The sequence below is a fragment of the Nycticebus coucang genome, chromosome 10 (assembly GCF_027406575.1).
Source record: "Nycticebus coucang isolate mNycCou1 chromosome 10, mNycCou1.pri, whole genome shotgun sequence".
Lineage (NCBI taxonomy): Eukaryota > Metazoa > Chordata > Mammalia > Primates > Lorisidae > Nycticebus > Nycticebus coucang.
In genome coordinates, this window is record NC_069789.1 from 60250858 (window position 1) to 60268772 (window position 17915).

General features: G+C 50.4%; 1 protein-coding gene across 4 annotated transcripts in view; it reads right to left on the reverse strand.

Annotated features, from left to right (window-relative positions):
* Positions 1–17915, reverse strand: part of LGR6 (leucine rich repeat containing G protein-coupled receptor 6) — a 123117-nt gene that overhangs the window by 87961 nt on the left and 17241 nt on the right. For all 4 annotated transcript variants that reach the window (XM_053607629.1, XM_053607632.1, XM_053607630.1 and 1 more), the window contains exons 2-3: positions 5972–6043; positions 3324–3395 (exon numbers count right to left, since the gene is read on the reverse strand). In XM_053607629.1, coding sequence (XP_053463604.1) covers positions 3324–3395; positions 5972–6043 — 144 coding nt within the window. The remainder of the gene's footprint in view (positions 1–3323; positions 3396–5971; positions 6044–17915) is intronic.

A 17915-nucleotide genomic window follows, 5' to 3' on the forward strand; every position in this document is an offset into this window, starting at 1 on the left:
GGGCATAGGTAATTTTTCAAGCTCCCAGGTGATTCTAATGTGCAGAAGTCCAGTCCTCAACACCCCAACCCTTGTCATGAATGTGAAGCATCTCTCTGGCCAGAGAGGGATGTGGGGGCAGGAACCATGAGGGTCACAACCAGATGGTACCAGAGAGGTGATCCACCAGCGGATCCAAAGGCCCTTCTTTGGGTTCTGTGGAGGGTTCGCTTCCCTCCTCACCCACCATAACCACAGAAGTCCTCCTTCATCTGTCTGATGTATTGGGACTTTGGTACAAGGTGTTTATATTTTTGTTTTAAGTTTCTGCAGAGAAATTTCTCCAATGTTCCTACTTTAAAAGGTGAGAAAATTGAGTCTCAGAGAGCAAAAGTCTAAGGATCCTCCTTGACACCTGTTCTGGGAGCAGGTGAGGCCCTGAGTCTGGCCTCAAGCCTTATGCTGCACACGAGACCCACTAGTGTCATGTAGTCTCTGCCTTATGCACAAGAATGGCTCAGAGGATCTCCCAGGAGCCCAGCACTTCCAAATGACTCACATGTCACCTCCTTGGGTCAAGTAACTCAGTTCATCAACACCAGTGGAGCCTCAACTATGGGCCCAGGCATGGCCACTGTTGATCCAGTTAGTGAGTAAACAGGTTGATGTCAACCAAAGACAGCTCCATATAGCATGAAAAGGGCTATGTTAGAGGCAGCCAGAGGGTGATTCCTTCAGGGATAGGCCCGAGAGATGCTGACTCCCTTTCACTCCTCTGGGACCTTAAGCTAGGATTTCTATGGGATGCATCCCACTCAGAAAGCAGCGAGCTGTCCTTCTGGAACAGCGGTTCTCAACCTGTGGGTCAGGACCCCCAGGAACTTTATTAAAGGGCTGCAGCATTAGGAAGGTTGAAAACCACTGTTCTAGAGTTTTAGTCTATACCAAGAAGGTATGGGCTGGGAATCCACAAAGACTCCCGAAGATTGGGGCTCAACCCAGGAGCAGAGCATCTGAGAAAATCTCCTGCTCTGGGAAAATCTCAGAAATTCCCTTGTGGGTAGGAAGGGGAGCCAGGCCCTAGAATGGTCAGTGCCCTGTTTCCCAGGACTGGGCTTGGGGTGAGGAAACTGTGGCCTAGCAGGAGTCTTTCTAGATGAGACCAGACCCACCTGAGTTAGGAAGGGTGGAGGCCCTGGCTGGTCTGCAGAGGTGGGAAGATGACCAAGGCCCAGTCTCACCCAGCTCTCCAGAGACAGAAGCCTATGAGAAAGAAAAGCAGGAACTTTCCAGGATAAAGACCCTATCGGGCCAGACACACACACACACACACACACACCAGGCTGTGGATCAAGATATAGGAGCTCTGGCCACAGCTCCCCTGTGTCCTGTGAAGACACACAAGGCAGGAGCTCTCAGGGATCCAGGCATTTCTTACACGCCTGGGGCAGCAGGGACAGTGGCTTCCCTTAGGGCAGCTCCAGTGGTGAGCCAGGAGGAGTCTGGTGCCTGGGCCGTCACAGCTCCACAAGACAAATACTGGTATGAGGCTGGCGGTTCTCTGCAGGGCTCTTAATTGGAACCCTTCCAGAACCTGTGGGGTTGAAGACCTAGAGAGCCCAGGACAGCGGAAAGAAGAGGCGCTTAAGAGTGACACCCACAAGGCAGGCTTGGGGGGCAGGTGGGAAGCACACAAGGGGGGACTTCTGCCATGGTGATTTAGGAAAGATCAGAAGGGAATTCCCTTTTTTTTTTTTGAGACAGAGTCTCACTATGCCGCCCTTGGTAGAGTGCTCTGGCATCACAGCTCACAGAAAACTCAAACACTTGAGCTTAAGCAATTCTCTTGCCTCAGCCTCCCAAGTAGCTAGGACTACAGGTGCCCGCCACAACGCCCGGCTATTTTCGTTGCAGTTGTCATTTGCTGTTTACCTGGTCCAGGCCGATTTCGAACCCGTCAGCCTCGGTGTATGCGGCTGGCGCAGTAACCACTGCACTAGGGGCACTGAGCCGGGAATTCCCTTTATTTAATCCTTTTCCTCTAGGAGGGAGGGAAGGAGCAACGCGTCCCATAGGGCCAGCCAGACCTCAGAAAAAGGAAGATGCAGTTCAGATAATAGTACCAGGCACATAGAAGACTTGGGGATCAGCTAAGGTGACCTTCTGCCAGTACAAAAAGAGGTTATTAAGCTGATGTTGGGCTCTAGTGTTCTATTTTTCTCGTGGATCTGAAAGGCAAGCAATGGGAGGACACTGCAATGAGAGAAGCTGATGTTAGACTCCAGGAAGTGTGCCCGGGAGGCAGGTGGAATCTTCTGCTTTGAAGCATGTGAGTAAGAGGATAATTCCCTAGGACCACCCAATCCACCCCCAAAGCAGAGAGGCTCTGCAGTCAAAGGACTGACACAGGTTTTGGGGGACTGAGTGGTCGTTGAGGATGGGACTGAGGGTGCTCAATGGCAGAGTAGTGAGTGGATGGTGTGGCTGAACTTGGCTCCCCACTCCGCAGCCTCTCCTGGCCACCTACTCACTGAGCCAAAGGCACTGTTTGTAGAAAGGGGGTGGGCAGGAGGCCTGTGGTTTCTCCAAGGCTTTGATTTATTGCCTAATGCAGGCAAAGAAGAAAGAGGAGGCTCCTCTCTAAGCCGGAGTCTTAGGAATGGGACAGAGTCTCACATCTTCTGAAGGCCCAGCAAACAGAGCCCGGCTCTCTAATCCTGGCTGCAGGTCTGAGCCTGCCAGTGGGCACAGACACGCCACCAAGCAGGCCGCCTGCACTGTGCGTCTGGTTCAGGAAACCTCTCCCAGCACCCCGCTCTCCAAGGCAGCGATGTTTATGGGGAGCAAGACAGAGAGAGGAGGTAGGAAGGAGAACCGAGATGCAGGGGACAGAGGGGCAGAGAGAGGGAGAAAAAGGCCCAAGACACAGAAGGAGAAGAAGGGGGGACAAGGAGGCTAAAGCTGAGGACAGAGAGGAGAGACACTGTCCCTGTGCCAGATGAGAAGTCTTGGGGAGAGACCTATGGGTCTGTAATGAAAATTAGCCCCACAAAGACCTATGCCAATGGTCATTACACACATTACAGAAAAGAAAAAACAGATGCTTCACTTCCCTATAGGGTTGCCGTTTGCATCAGGTGCAATTAAATGTTTGTTTACAAATTATACAGTTTGTCACTGACAAGGCAAAAGCAAAGAAATACATACAGCCATTGAAATTAAAAGCAAAGATAAGGAAATGATAAGCAAGTCAATCATAAACCAAGACTCTAGTCACAAAACTTTGATTTGCTTACAATTCCCAGTGCCCAGCTCTATGTAAAATGAGGTATACCTATACTTACAGGATTTTCAGGCTGTAGAGACCAGAGAATGCTTGTCCCGGGATGTGCGAGAGATGGTTCCCAGAGAGACGCCTGGAAATCAGAGACAAGGGCCAGTGAAGCTGGCAGGTAACCCAAGGAGTGGGTGACTTCCAATAGTTAGCATCTTGGAATATGGACTGGTAGTACTAACTAGCATTTATTGAGATCTATTATATGTTCAATAGCTTACCTACATCATCTCAGTTCTCACAATAATGTGTAAGGTGCCTATTATTATTCCCAGATTTCAGAAGAGGAAACCGAGGGTGGGAGAAGTCAGAGCCAGGCATGGTAGAGCACGGTATTCTTACCCGACTTGACCAACTTCTAGGCTCATGGTCCTCCACAGGGCCACATCCTCTCCTGTGCTAACCTGGATTATCCATGGCCTGCCCTGGACTATTGAACTTCCCTATACAATGTCACCAGTGAAGGGAGCATGTCTGTGTGGCCCCAGGCCCTAAACTACATAGCTAACCCCCACTAATCCAGGAGTGTTAGGAAATAAGGTGATGGAATTAGTCTAACATTCTGGTCTAATTAAGCATTTCCATGTTTGCCATAGGGTGATCACCGATTCTAAAAGGAGTAAATTAGATGAAATTTACTTAATGCTGACACTTCACTGAGCAGAGGTTAATTGTGGATGATTCAGAGGACACTGCTAGATCTCCAAGGTCCCTGGGGCCACTGTGGTGTATTGATTGCTACTGAGAGGCCTGAAGATGTAGAGATTTTCCTGCATACCTCAGAAGTTTTTGTTTTTTTAAATGTAATTTTATAATAAAAGTCTCTTTCTTCGTTTTTTTTTTTTTTTTTGACAGAGTCTCACTTTGGTGCCCTCAGTAGAGTGCCATGGTGTCACAGCTCACAGCAACCTCCAACTCTTGGGCTTAAGCAATTCTCTTGCCTCAGCCTCCCGAGTAGCTGGGACTACAGGTGCCCGCCACAACACCTGGCTACTTTTAGAGACAAGGTCTTGCTCTGGCTTAGGCTGGTCTTGAACCTGTGAGCTCAAGCAATCCACCCGCCTCGGCCTCCCAAGTGCTGAGATTACAAGAGTGAGCCAACGCGCCCAGCATAAAAGTCTCTTTATTTAATGCTTGTTATTAAAAAATAAAACCATGTGGAAAGGCATCACGATATAACAGTCTCTTCTAGCTTAGGTTCTGTAGGTGGCATTTGCCATAGCAGAAGGGTCCTTTAGGGGGAGCTTCTAAAATGGGAGTGGAAGATGGAAGGTGAGCCTGCAGTTCTCAGGCTGTGTCCCACAGTTCACCTGCCCAAGCACCTTGGCCTTTCCTGCCTTGCATTCCCACCCAAGCTGTGTCACCTGCACCTGGAAGACCATTCCACTGACTCTCACTCTGTCTTGTTCCTTTGAAAACTGGCTCAACTTTCCTCCTCCAGGAAGGCTTCCCTGACCACTGCCTTACACAAAATGGCCGTGTGTCCCACCCCCCTGCTGCCTTGCTGACACATGCTCTCTGGCCTCACATGGAAGTTCCCTCGGGGCAGCAGGCAGATGTTTTATCTTGTTTTCCCCCAGAGCTCCTTGACTAAGGTGTGCAGAATAATGTAGGACAGAGGTAGGGAGCTAAGAAAGTGCTTGGTCTGGAGAACCCAGTCGTAGGCCTGGGGACATAACTCCAGCAGGGACGGGGTGGATTGCATCCTTCAGGAGCACTGTGTAGGGTCAAGGTGAGGAGATCTGTTAGGGGAGTCGTGAGGCCAGGGTCAAAGGGGAATTGCGAATGTTTTCAGGTCCATTTCACATTTCAGGAACATTTTAGACTTCCAATGCTCACAGTTTATGCAGTTTAGCAAATCTTTTTAGAGCCCCAAGGATCTATTTGGTGTGAAAATAAGAATAAACTGGGCTGGAAGGTACTGAGAATAGAGGTAGGATGAAAGTAAGGATCGGGATGGGGTGACCTGGCTTCCTGGCCAGGCACTGTAACCCAGATGATGATTTATTCATAAGCACCACCAGTATACAAAGCCAGACTTACAGATTGCAGCCTGAGAGTGACAGCTGTGGGCAGGAATTAACCAGGGAGGACTTAGTGGAGCATGTGGACCTTGTAAGGGAAAGTCTAAGAAGTGGATCCTTCAGCTATGGGGGGCCACAGACGGCTCTGGAGCAGGTGAGATACACCCTGAAGGTGTGGAGAATAATGTAGGACAGAGGTAGAAAATCTTTCAGGAGGCTGGTTCAATCCACAGATGTGAGGGAACGTCTAGGGCAGTAGCAGTGGGAACCGGGAACAAGGGGTGGAGGTGAGGGACAGCTTAGAAGAACCACCAGGATTTGGATTGGGGCTGGTAGCTGGACATAGGGGACAAGAGCAGGTCATGTCAGGGACAGCTGTGACTATGCACAGTAAGATGCAAAGAAAATCTGGCTTCAGGGAGTAAGGAAGGCTAGATTTTAGACTTCCTATGCCACGTGGCTCCCCTGGGATTTACAATTGGGGCAGGCATCAGCTGAAAAATCCCTGCTGTCAAGATTAGTCCAAGCTTCCTGAGTCCCCTTTTTCCCCCAACCCCCTCCTGGGAAGCCTGGGTCCCACAGCCGTTAGAAGTAGCTAATACTTCACCTCCCACCCCTCAAAGCATCTACTCACAGCTCCTCCAAGAAGCGCAGGTGGTGGAAGAGGCCAGGCTGAAGCTCCGTGAGATTGTTCATGCTGAGGTCTCTGGGTAGAGAGAAACGGGAAAGGGGCTATGAGCTGCCCATCTGCTATCCAGCACCAACCCTCCACAGAGGACCCCAAGGATCCCTACAGCACCTCCACCATGCCATCCTAACTCCAAACCCATCTGACAACAGCTGCCATATTCTCTCTGAGCAAGAACTGAGTGGGAGTCAGGCCTTCCGGGGCCATCTGCATGTCCTATCTATGCAGTCTCCCATTTTCCCCTCTGCCCTTCGCCCTTCTCTGGTGGGACTCCCCTGGGACTGGCTGTGATTAGGATTGTGAAGGAAATTGGCCTCCCTGTGAAGGGAGTAGCTAGAGAAAAATTCATAGAATTTCAGAGCAGGAAGGAAGGGCTCACAAATGATACTCATCCACTCTTTCTACCAATGGGGAAACTGAGGCCCAGAGATCACTGCCATTCCCATCTGTGGTGCAAACTTACACCGTGTTCATGCACTCGTGTGATGTCCCTTTTATTCAAACCCAGAGTTAGCACTTCTCACTGCCTGCCGAGGTCTCTGCCAGGCCCTTCCCTCCCTCAGCCTCCTTCTCCTTTTCTCCAACTGGACGATCTCTTGGCACATCATGGAAGGTGCCTGGATTCCTGGGTGGTAGGTGTGAAGACTAGATTCCCAGTCTAGATCTTCTAAGCCTCCCATATGATCTGAGAGACCCTGTGGGCAGTTTCCATGTCCCTGTCCTCTAAGATGGCCAGCACACAAAATAATCACCATAATGAATTACACTGACATTTACTGGAGGCCTACTCTATGTCAGGCACTGGCTAACCTTTATCCAAATAACCCTCTTTCATCCCCACAAACCTAAATTAGTTTCCATTGTTTCTCTATCTTACATTCAAGGAAACAAAAGAGAAAAGGGCCCTGAGGTCAAATCTTCCCTTCATGGGTACCTATCAGAGCTTGGGCTCCTGACTTCTATGACCCTTGGTTTCCTCATCTATAAAAATGGGACGAATAACCCCAAACAAGTAGAGTCCTTGAAAGAATTAAGTGAGCTGATGTTTATAGACAGCCTAACAAATAGCATACACACCATAGATATTTGCTTTCTTCCTTCATTGTCCTGGGGGGTGGGGGGGTTGGTACCTTTGTGTGTGGGTCTTGCCCAAGGTGGCATTTTCTATGAAATTTGTGCTCAGGTGAGTGACATGTGTGACTGCGCATTCTATGCCTCAGCATTGTGTTCTATCCGGTTTCAAACTCCTAGCAGCTGTTTCTCACCTCTGCCTGCCCTCTCCTCAGTGGGTACAGAGGTGGGCCCAGACCGGACCATCACATTGCTGGCCACCTCCCCCAGGCCTTCCTGTGGCTTCTTCCCTTCATTAGAAATATCCTTTTGTCCCCAAACCTCAGTGTCTCCATTTCTCCCCAAGAGTCTTGTGTGTTTTATGTGTGCACACAGAGGGCAGGCTGGGAATGGTGGGGAAAACATGTGCTCAGGAGTCTAGTTCCAATCTATAAAAAGACTGTTTAGTCTCGAATGTTTTATCTTTGATAAAGCCTGGGCTCCGGACTCCGGACTCCATGTCCTCTGAGGAAGGAAGACATTCCAGGCAGGGTAGAGGCAAGGAACTGGCATGCTGAACTTGGGGCTGGTTCTTGTCTACAGTTCCCTCCCTGCTCACATGCAGAAACCAAAGGGCCATCTCTGAGTCCTCCTGGCTAGAGACTGGGCTTGGCAGAACCGTAGTTGGTGCGTTGATGGCCAGTTCCAGGCAGGCGAGGGACGGAACAAGGAGAGTTCAGTTGATGGATTTTAAGCCAGGTTTTGGTCCCCAGGATGTTTCCAGGCTTCTCTAGCCTGGGGTTGTGGCTGGAATGTGAAGACACAGGGGGATGTGGGAAGGTGACCCCAGAATCCTAGTCTGCAGAGCCTGGGTGTCATGGGATTTCTCCCCCCAGTCCCAGGCCTGGCCCATCCATAGTAAGGTAGGGAGGTGCGAGGTGCTGTGAAAATGATTACCTCTAAATGTTTACCCTGTGCATTTCTGGATGTGTCTCGGCAGGAACGGGAGAGGGAGTTCAAGGAGCACACAGGGCATGTGACTCAGGCCTCATCACTCAGCTGTCCCTCCAGGGGCCGCACCTCAGCCCTCTGATGTCGTTCCATGCCCCCCACCCCACCCACTCCCTCCTCCCCACCACCCTGAGCGGCCTCATTGTTCTCCCCTGGGGAGGAGGGGGCTGCCCCACACACACACCTGCCCCCACATCCTGCCCCAACACATAGCCCAGCTGCAGTGCTCAGTAAAGGGGCAAAAGGGGGGCAAGGGGTGGATTTCAACTGGGCGGGGGTGGGGGCAGCCCCATTCAGGTCTGGCTCTCTCACAAAAGGAAAAGGGGTGAGGCTGGTGCCAGGGGAAGGGGAAGGAAGAGAACTGTGTAGAGAGGTGAAGTGGGGATTTCAAGGCTGAGAGACTCCATCCAAACTGGTGCTGCGGCCCTGGGAATGTCTGAGGGCCCTGACAGGAGGCACTGGGCCCTGCTGCAGGGGAGGCCATGACTTCACAGTGACAGGGAGGGAATGGACATGCAGAAATGCCAAACACAGAAGCTGTGCTGTCAAGTTGGTGGTTTCCACTGATATGTGGCTGCCCTAGAAGGGCAGCTGTGCAGCTGGTCTCTTATGCAATCCAGAAAACACAGCCCAGACATTTAGGCCATGCCTGGAACCAGGGAAGATGAGAGGGCACTCTGATCCCTGGGTGTCTGCAGTTTTGTTATAGCTACATTTGCTCGGATGTATGAACTTATAAGTATTTACAAAGGTGTGGAGAGTTGAGTATTGGGATAACTGAGCTCTTGGACACACTTGTCTCATGGATGCTGGGCATGTGTGTGTCATGCGTGAGGGCTCATGTGCATATCTGTACACACACATCTTGGAGTGTTGGACTGTTAAAAAGCCACAAACCTGGCTGGGCACGCATGCCTAATGGTTAGAGCGCCGGGAGTGGTGGGTTTGAACCCAGCCGGGCCTGCTAAACAAAAAAGATAAAAAGGCCTGCTCAAAGCATCCACCTATTATAAAGATAGAAACTTTGAGGGGAAATGGATAGCTTCACCCAGATCTTGCCTTTTAGGCCGAAAAACCTCCTTTGGCTATATGACCTCAGGCAAGCAGGGTTTCTTCTATTGGCCTATGGCATCCTCCAGGCCCCAGGAAGAAGATTGCCCAAAGATGCCATTTGGGGGTCCAATCTGTGGCTGGGTTAAATCTGATGCCTGAACTCAATCTCTGCCCCACCAGTATCCCCCTTTGACCACGCACACCCTCCTCTCTCTTGCTTTCCATGGCTGGCTTCACAGGCATGTGGCCTGTACAGTTAGTTGCAAAGGGCTCTCCACTTAGAAGTGCCCAGAGTTTAATTCTCTGCTGTTTTGAAATTCTTAATACTTTTTGAACAAGAGGCACGGCTTTTTTATTTTGCACTGGGCCAGGCAAATTGCTACTCCCCACTGAACAGCAAGGGGATCAAGGAGAGGAGTCAGGTCAGTCGGGACCCCATTCTGAAGCCTTAGTCCTGGGAGCCCTTAGGATCCCTGGAGGCTCTGTGTCCTCTCAGCTGGACACAGCCTTGGTGGGAGGGGGTGGGCATGTCAATGGGGTGAGGCTGGCAGGAGGGGAAGCCCTAGTTGAGAGTAGAGGGAAAGCCCTAGGCATGGGAAGAGGAAGTTTCTGGCTGCACTTTAGGAAAATGTTCTCAGAGTTTCACACTGTGAGGCAATCAGACCACCCAAGAAAGTTGGGTGAGGCCGGTGTCACCATGGAGACAGGGAACAGGTTAGATAAGAAGGAAGATGCTGGGGGAACCGAGGGGAGGGGCAGAGAGCAGCTGGATAGGGCTGAATAATAGGAGACCCTCCTGTAGGGCACCTCAGGGCCCGTAGGGCAGCGTGTTCATTTGGATTTCTCCTGTAGGAGAAACAAGGAACAACCAAGGAAGGCCCTGGGTACAGCTGGGGTGGACCTGGAGGGACTGGCCCCACCTCCTCCCTAGAGAAAAGGCCAGAGGCAGGGTTTCCTTTCCTTTTCTTTTCCTTCTATCTTCCTTTTTTTTTTTTTTTGAGACGGGGGTTTTGCACACATATCCCTCCCCACCCCCCTATCCCCAGCTAGAGTGCCCTGGCCTCAGCTTAGCTCATAGCAACCTCACACTCCTGGGCTCGTGATTCTCCTGCATCAGCCTCCTGAGTAGCTGGGACTACAGAGACACACCCCCACGCCCAGCTAATTAATCTTTCTCTTTTTTGTAGAGATGGGGGGGGTCTCACTCTTGCTCAGGTCGGTCTCAAACTCCTGGCCTCAACCAAGGATTCCTTTTTCTACTGTCTTCACTAAACAAAAAAGATAAAAAGGCCACAAGCCTTCTCAAAGCATCCACCTATTATAAATATAGAAACTTTAGTCTCAAACTCCTGGCCTCAACCAAGGATTCCCTTTTCTACTGGGTCTCAGGTACTCCATCTCTACAGCCAGGAAAAAACGAATTGTTTTATTTTATTTTTGTTGTATAGATTTAAAGCATACAATCTGATGATCTAATATATGCACACGTTGTGAAATAATCACCACAATCAACCTAATTAACATATTCATCACCTCATATAGTTAATGCACATGTGTGCACAGGTGGTAAGAACAGGTAAGATCTGCCCTCAGGAAAAGGCTAGATAGAATGGGCAGGAGATGAGCCCCTGTCCCTAGGCATGGCTATGCCCCACAGTCTTCTCTGTAAGGCCTTCCCAGCCTCTCCCGGCAGAGCCCAGTGGTGTCCTCTGTATCCCTGTGGTATTTGACACTCACTCAGCAATGGGTACTGAGCACTCAACCATGTGCTTAGCACAGAACCTGCCTTTGTTAGTACTCCAGCACAACACTAAGTATCTGTATGACCCTGGTCTTACCACCTCATAACTCTAAGCCTCCATTTGCTCATCTGTAAAATGGTAATAATTATAGTACTTTCCTCACAAGAGCTGTAGTGGGAAGTATACCCAATTGAGTTAATAAATATAAAACACTCGATAAATATGCCTTGTTATTAATATTATACTCCTCAGAGCTATAATTAGTAGTATATAATGACACATAAGGCTAGGAGCTTCTTCAGGGCAAAGACTTAATCTTAGTCATTGCCTGGCTAATTAATAGGGGTGCTCCATAACAATTCAAATGAATATATCACAGACCTAGTTAGACGAGGCAGCCTTCCTTGGCTTCTGTTTCTGTGGTTGACAGCTTCACTCTAAGGAAGGACTTCCTGATGTTTCATCTGAATAGCTCCCACCGCTGCTGTCAGAGTGTAACCTCTATAAAGAACCTACTCGGTGTTCAGTTCCAAATTGGCATGCATTCAATGAAGGCTGCTGCTGACAGTGTTCACTGTTCTTTAATTCACCGTCCTCTAGAGATATAAAAGTGGGGTTCTCCTCCAAAGAATGCCTCTGGCACCTACAGTGGCCCATCAGGTTTCTCCGGGGCCTTCTCCTCTCAGTCTCTGGCTGGGGCCTCGTGGGCTGCTCCAAACAACCGTTAGCAGCTACCCTCCCCCAGGAGAGCCAGGCTGAGGCTGGTATATATCCAGCCATCTCTGGAGATAGCTTGGGGGTTGGCAGAGAGCAGGGCAGGCCGGAGTAGAAAAAGTATAACAGGGGGGATCCCTCCCACCGAAAGGGGCCAATAGACAGGCAGGCTGCCACAGAGACCGCTTGGTGCTCAGAGAGTGCTCACTGAATCCCTCTGTCAACAAGAGAGGCAGGGGATGGGGGAGAGATGAAAGAACACAGAATTTGGAAGGCAGGGAACCTGGTTCAATTGGCTGAATGCCAAGTTCCCTTCCTTCCCGGGGGGTGGGATGGGGCTGCGTGCCCAGCACAGTACTAGGCAGCATGGGAAACGGAGGCAAAGAGTAGAGCAGGGTCTGGGCCCTCAAGGAGTTTACAGCCTTGCTGAGGAAGGACTGTGTACTCACAAAATAACAACAAACCCCCACCCATGTATACATTATACTCTCCTCTGCGGTTTACAAAATGCTCTGGAGCCACTCTCCCAATTAAGATCTAGACGGTGTGTCCAGACTGGAGAACACACGGAGATGCTGAAGTGGGAATGAGAAAACGGGGGAGGCTTCCTGGGCAGAAACCAGGTTGAAAATGGACCAGACACGAGCAGCACACAGAACTGAGCTCAGAATGGCAGGCACCTGGAGGGAACCCCATGTTACTTGTAGATGGGACCATTCTTTCCTGGGCAGGACTGTCATACTCATTGTGGAGCTTTTAGAATGCTGGGCCTTGCTCATTAGTGCTAGGGACATCCCCCAATTACTGTGACCATTGAAAACACCCCATGCAGTTCCAAATACCTCTGGAAGAGTAGGTCTGCTACCTATACTTCTTCAATTTCCCAGTGCAGAGACAATTCCAGGGAGGGACAGAGTTACCTGAGGTCACCTAGCAAGTTAATGGCAGAATGGGTATAACAAGCAGGCTTCCTAAAACCCTGGGGAATGTTCTTTTCAGTCAAGTCGATCTCAAGTTTTCCATGGCAGCCTCCTCCTCGGTTCAGTTTGGATGCCCATCAGAGATGCCTTAGATACTAGCTAGCTTCCCCAGGCATGCCAAACACACAAGTTGACACAAAGTTCTCTCCAATTTTTGCAATTTTCATAAATACCCAAACAAGGACATGTACTTCAATCAGAAAATAATGTATCTATCTTCACACACATAACAGCACAACCTATTCTCTCAGGCTTTGCACAAAGTTCTGCATGAGAACAATGCTGTATTTTTTAAATAAAAGAGCTATTGCTTTATTTTCTCATTTCTTGGCTCCCTTGCTGGTGACAAGAATGTCTCCCGATCTGCCTGGAGTGGCAGGAGGGCCAAGATGAGGTGTGAGGGATTGGGGACAGCAAGGGAGAAGCTGGTGGTGTGGGTGGGGCGGGTCTGGCTCTTGCAAAGGGAAGGAAAGGACCTGTGTTTGGTAAGCAAAGGAGAGATTTTTGCAGGTTGAACTGAGCCAGGGGGATGCTGAAAACCCAGGGCATTGCCAGAAGGTGACCCAATTCATTCCAGTAGGGCTGGGAGGGATAAAGGCAGGTGAGGGAGATATTCCTAAAAGTCAGGTGAGAAGAAAGAAAAGGCAGGATTTTTTGTTAATTCCCTGAATACAAAGACCACAGAAGTCAGAGAACGTTGCTCATTGGCCTCATGACATTTCATCCATGAGACACAGGACTCCTTAAACTCTGATGGCAGAGAAAGGATACCCAAGAAAAGAAAAGACTCCAGAGAGGTTCTTCCCCCTCAAAAACACCAGATGTGGGAAATCATGATTTTTACCATAGGCCCTAACTTCAGGTTAGGCTGTATTGCTCCAGCTCCTCCTTACTGAAAGGGGTAAATCTGTGGCAAGAGCATGCCAAGGGTTTGAGGAACTGGGCAGAGTAAGGAGATGGAGACTGAATTCAGGGACTGGTCTCCACCCTCAGCACAGCCAGGAAATCCTTTTTTGAGGGAGTCAGCCCATCCCAGGCTGAGGGGACATCTCAGGCTCTGCTGAGCAAAGCTGCTAAGCTGGAGAGGCCGGAAGACCTCTGACTCCCAGTTGGAGGTGTTATAGTATGTCAGGTGCAGAAGCCTGCTCCTGCCCGCAGGCAATTAGTTGTGGCCCTCAGAGAGCCTGTGGGAGCTGCCCTCTGCCGGTGCACAGAGCCAGGTGATGGTCCTCAAAAGCAAAGGATGGCACTGGGATTGCAAAAAGCATCATGTGCCTCTCCCCCATTGGCTCCTTCGTTTTGGCCAAGCTGGGCCACCTGTTCACAGTCAAGGCCACAGTGTGATCTGAAAACAGCCCAGGAACAAGACAAGGCAGAACCTCTGGAGCACTGGAGCCATGGGGGATCTCTCTGGCCCTCCTCTCTCCTGTCGCCTTCTGTCTGAGAGAATGCAAGACCTGTACTATCCAATGTGGTAGCTGCTAGCCACCTGGGACTATATTTAAATTCATTAAAATCAAATTAAAAACTCAGTTCCTCAGCTATACTAGCCACATTTCAAAGCTCAGTTGCCACATGAGGCTAGTGGTTACCATATTGGACAACACAGGTCTAGAACACGTTCATCATCCCAGAGTGTTCTATTGGACAGCAATGGTAGTCTTTGCCATCAGACTGACCTGTGTTTGATTTATAGCTCTGCCACTTACTGGCCGTGTGATTTTGGGCAAATTATTTCACCTCTCTCTGCCTTAGTTTTTTCCCTGGTAAGGTACTTAGGCAGTGCCTGGCAGATGGTAAATAGCCAACGTATGTTAGCTGTAAGCATCACTGAGGCCCAGTTCAAGTGTCTCTTCCTACAAGAAGCCTCCAACCTTTGATCTTCAGTTTTAGTCATCCAGCCACCTGTCCATTCAACAGCTACTGAGAGCCTAGTATATCACAGGCACTATGCTGGGGGATGGAGCCACAAAATCCAAAAATGTAGGCTCCCTGTCCTCAAAGAGCTAACTCAGGTGCACACAGTGACAAGACAGTGGGCAATTGATAGGGCTGGGACTGGAGAGTGTCACAGGGCTTCCTCACACTAATCCCTGTGGCCTTTTGACTCTAATGTCTGCAGCTTCAGTCATAAAGTCAGGTCACACAATCCTGTCCTTGATTACAAACTGTCATCTCCTAGTCTCAGATAGCTCATTCATGTGGCTGTTTTCCCCAAACAGGCTGGGAGCTCCTCTATGGCTCCCAGCTACCTGTCCTGTCACATACATACAGGCTTCAAGGTCCACTTTCTGTAGCAGTAAGGGATGGGTACCCTGGCCAGAGGGGCTAGAGAGGAATGTAAGACAGATCAGATACAGAAGGGAAAGAGAATGAACCCAGCACCTGGAAACAGCAGCAGCTGTGCATTTGAGGACTTGCCCGCTCAGTCCTGCCAAGCTTGGGCTGAATCTGATTCACCAGCATCTTTTCTAGCCTTTATTCTGACCTCTAGCTCCATCCAGAATCCTGGGCACCATTTCTATGTGTATTGGTATGTGGGTGTGAATTCTGTCTGCCCTATCAGACAGGAAACCCCTTAGAGAGTAGGACCACGACATCCGCCTAGACTGGACTGCCCAAAGGGTAAGAACTGTGCATCCCTCCCCAGAGGGAAATCCCTGAGCTCCCAGCCAGGGCCCCCCTGGAGAGCGGCGAGGTAGAGTGGGAACAAGAGGGGGCAGGGCGCAGGTGGGAAGGACTGGGACAGCACAAGGAGCAGGGAGGTGGAGTCAGACCACAGCTCTGAACCTTGTTTGTTTAGCTGAAGCTCCTTGTCCCGCTGCCTTTATTTCGTGGACAAACAGGCAGGGCGTGTCTGGGAGTGGAAAACTGGAGAAAGGCCCCTCTATTCAGAGTCCCACCCCATCCCAGATGGAAGCTTTCCTTTCACATCAGAGCACCCTCCAGCCCTTCCCATCCCAGCAACTCAATTCCCCACCACAGAGACATACACAGCACCCACGCCAACCCTAGTCAGGGGTAGCACAGAGACGCCCACCCAGGAGGTTTTCTAGATTGGACTAGATCCCAAGTTCAACTTGAATCTAGGGGAAAAGAGTAAAACCTGAAGTTCAGAGCATGTTATAAAAAGAGCTACCTTTGCTGGGCCAGACACTGTGCTGAAGGCTTTACTGACCCATTTCACAGATGAGGCTCAGCAAAATTAAGGTCTCTCTGATCCCAGAGTCCTAAATCCGGCCCACCTCTCCATCTCTCCCAGCCCCCACTGGCCCCCAACAAGTCTTCTGCAGTTTAAAGAGATCTTGTACATTCCTGGTTTCATTTAATTCAATCCTTTTAATGGTCCTGGGAGTGAAGCATTATCTCTTCTCGTTTTAAAAAAAAGAAAGACCGGAAAATATCGGGTTACTCCCCCCATATCACAAAGTTAAGTCACAACGCTGGTTGGTAGCTGCACGCAGCAGCACTCTAAGCAGGACAGAGGCTTGGTGTGCCGGGACTAGCTTCCGCGTCCACCCCGCCCCAGCCGACCCGCCCTTGCCCGCCTGGGCCTGAAGGGGCCCGGAAGTGGGGAGGTGGCGGGAGCTCCCTGAACAATAGAGGGGGATTAAGGCGGAAGGGGGGCATGCCCCACCCGTCGCGTTGGTCTCTGGGTCCCGCTCCCAGGGGCTGCTGAGGACCTGTGGAACTTTCTGGAGCTGGGCACTCCTCCCGTAAGTTTACCTGGGCACACCCGCCTGCGTTGTGTGCTATCCGGTCCCTGAGGCCTTCAGGCCTATTCTGGGGCCAGTGACCACCAAGATTTGGGTTTGGTTTTTGCTGATCTGTCCTGCCGCCTCTGTCTATTCTTCCTTCTGGATGGCACCTCACCCATCTACCCTCTTCCACAACTCCCTACCTATTTGGCTCATAAAACTTGTAGAAAGAGTAAATTCAAGATCTAAATCTAAAATCCCTGCCCAGCAAGACATCTGGCCTTCCTGACATCTAGCCTGTCCTTCCTGACATCTAGCCTCACTCCCTCATGCTGCAGTTGCACTGAACAGTGTTCTCCACCTTCCTTTACAGTGGCTCTGGTGTCAGACTGCCAGTGTTTGTATCTTGACCCCAACATTTACCAGTTGTTTGATATTGAGCAAGTTACTTTTCCTCTCTGTGCCTCAATTTTTGCATTAAAAAAAAAAAAATTACTTAATAGTTCTTCCAGGGCGGCTCCTGTGGCTCAGTCGGTAAGGCGCCGGCCCCATATACCGAGGGTGGCGGGTTCAAACCCGGCCCCGGCCAAACTGCAACCAAAAAATAGCCGGGCGTTGTGGTGGGCGCCTGTAGTCCCAGCTACTCGGGAGGCTGAGGCAAGATAATCACTTAAGCTCAGGAGTTAGTGGTTGCTGTGAGCTGTGTGAGGCCACGGCACTCTACCGAGGGCCATAAAGTGAGACTCTGTCTCTACAAATTAAAAAAAAAAAAAAAAAAAATAGTTCTTCCAAAGGGAGAATCCACTTGTGTAGGGGGTAACAGCTGTGCCCACCAAGTGGCATGAATGTCAGTCAGCATCCCTCCCCTCACCTGCATTCAACTTCCTGAGGCCCTCAGCCTGTATAAGCAGCACTGCAAAACTTAGGAAAGACATGGGTTGCTAAGGCTTGGGCAGGGAGGGCGTTCTGGGTCAGCCCTGCCCTTAGGAGGCACCAGCTGCTGCTTCTCTCTGGTGCCTCCAAGTGAGTGCCACCTGCCTCGCCCCGATCTTCTCATCCTTTGATCTTCTGATCTCTGGCCAGGGTCTCCCCGCCAAAGGCATTCCTGTCTCCCTTGCCTCCTCCAAGGAAGGGCAAAGGGCTGGGCTCCCTCCCTTTGCCCCAAGCTCATCCCTCCCTCCCTTGTGTTCTGTGTGTAACCTAGATTATCACACAGGACCTAGGACAAAGTATTAGGCAGGTCCCCTCTGGAGATGACAGTGTTGGGGTGGGTTGGGAAAGGATTGAACACTGAGGCTACTACTGGGCATGGTGCACTGGGCTGGACCAAATATGGTTGGAAAAGTGCCTTTGGCCAAGATTCTTGTTGTCACTGTCCTTGTTTGCAGAGCCCTAGCTGAGCACTGGAGAAAGTGTATGTGCCCCTATGTATGAAAGAGAAGGAGGAAGAAATATTCCCCGCCCTCAGAAAACCTTAATCTGGGAAGAGATTCAGAACCACAGATACTGCTGGACAGAGTCTTGGACATTAGTGCTGGAGGAACTACAGGGACCCACCACAATGCCTGGCTATTTTTTTGTTGCATTTTGGCTGGGGCCGGGTTCGAACCCTTCACCCTTGGTATATGGGGCTGGCGCCCTA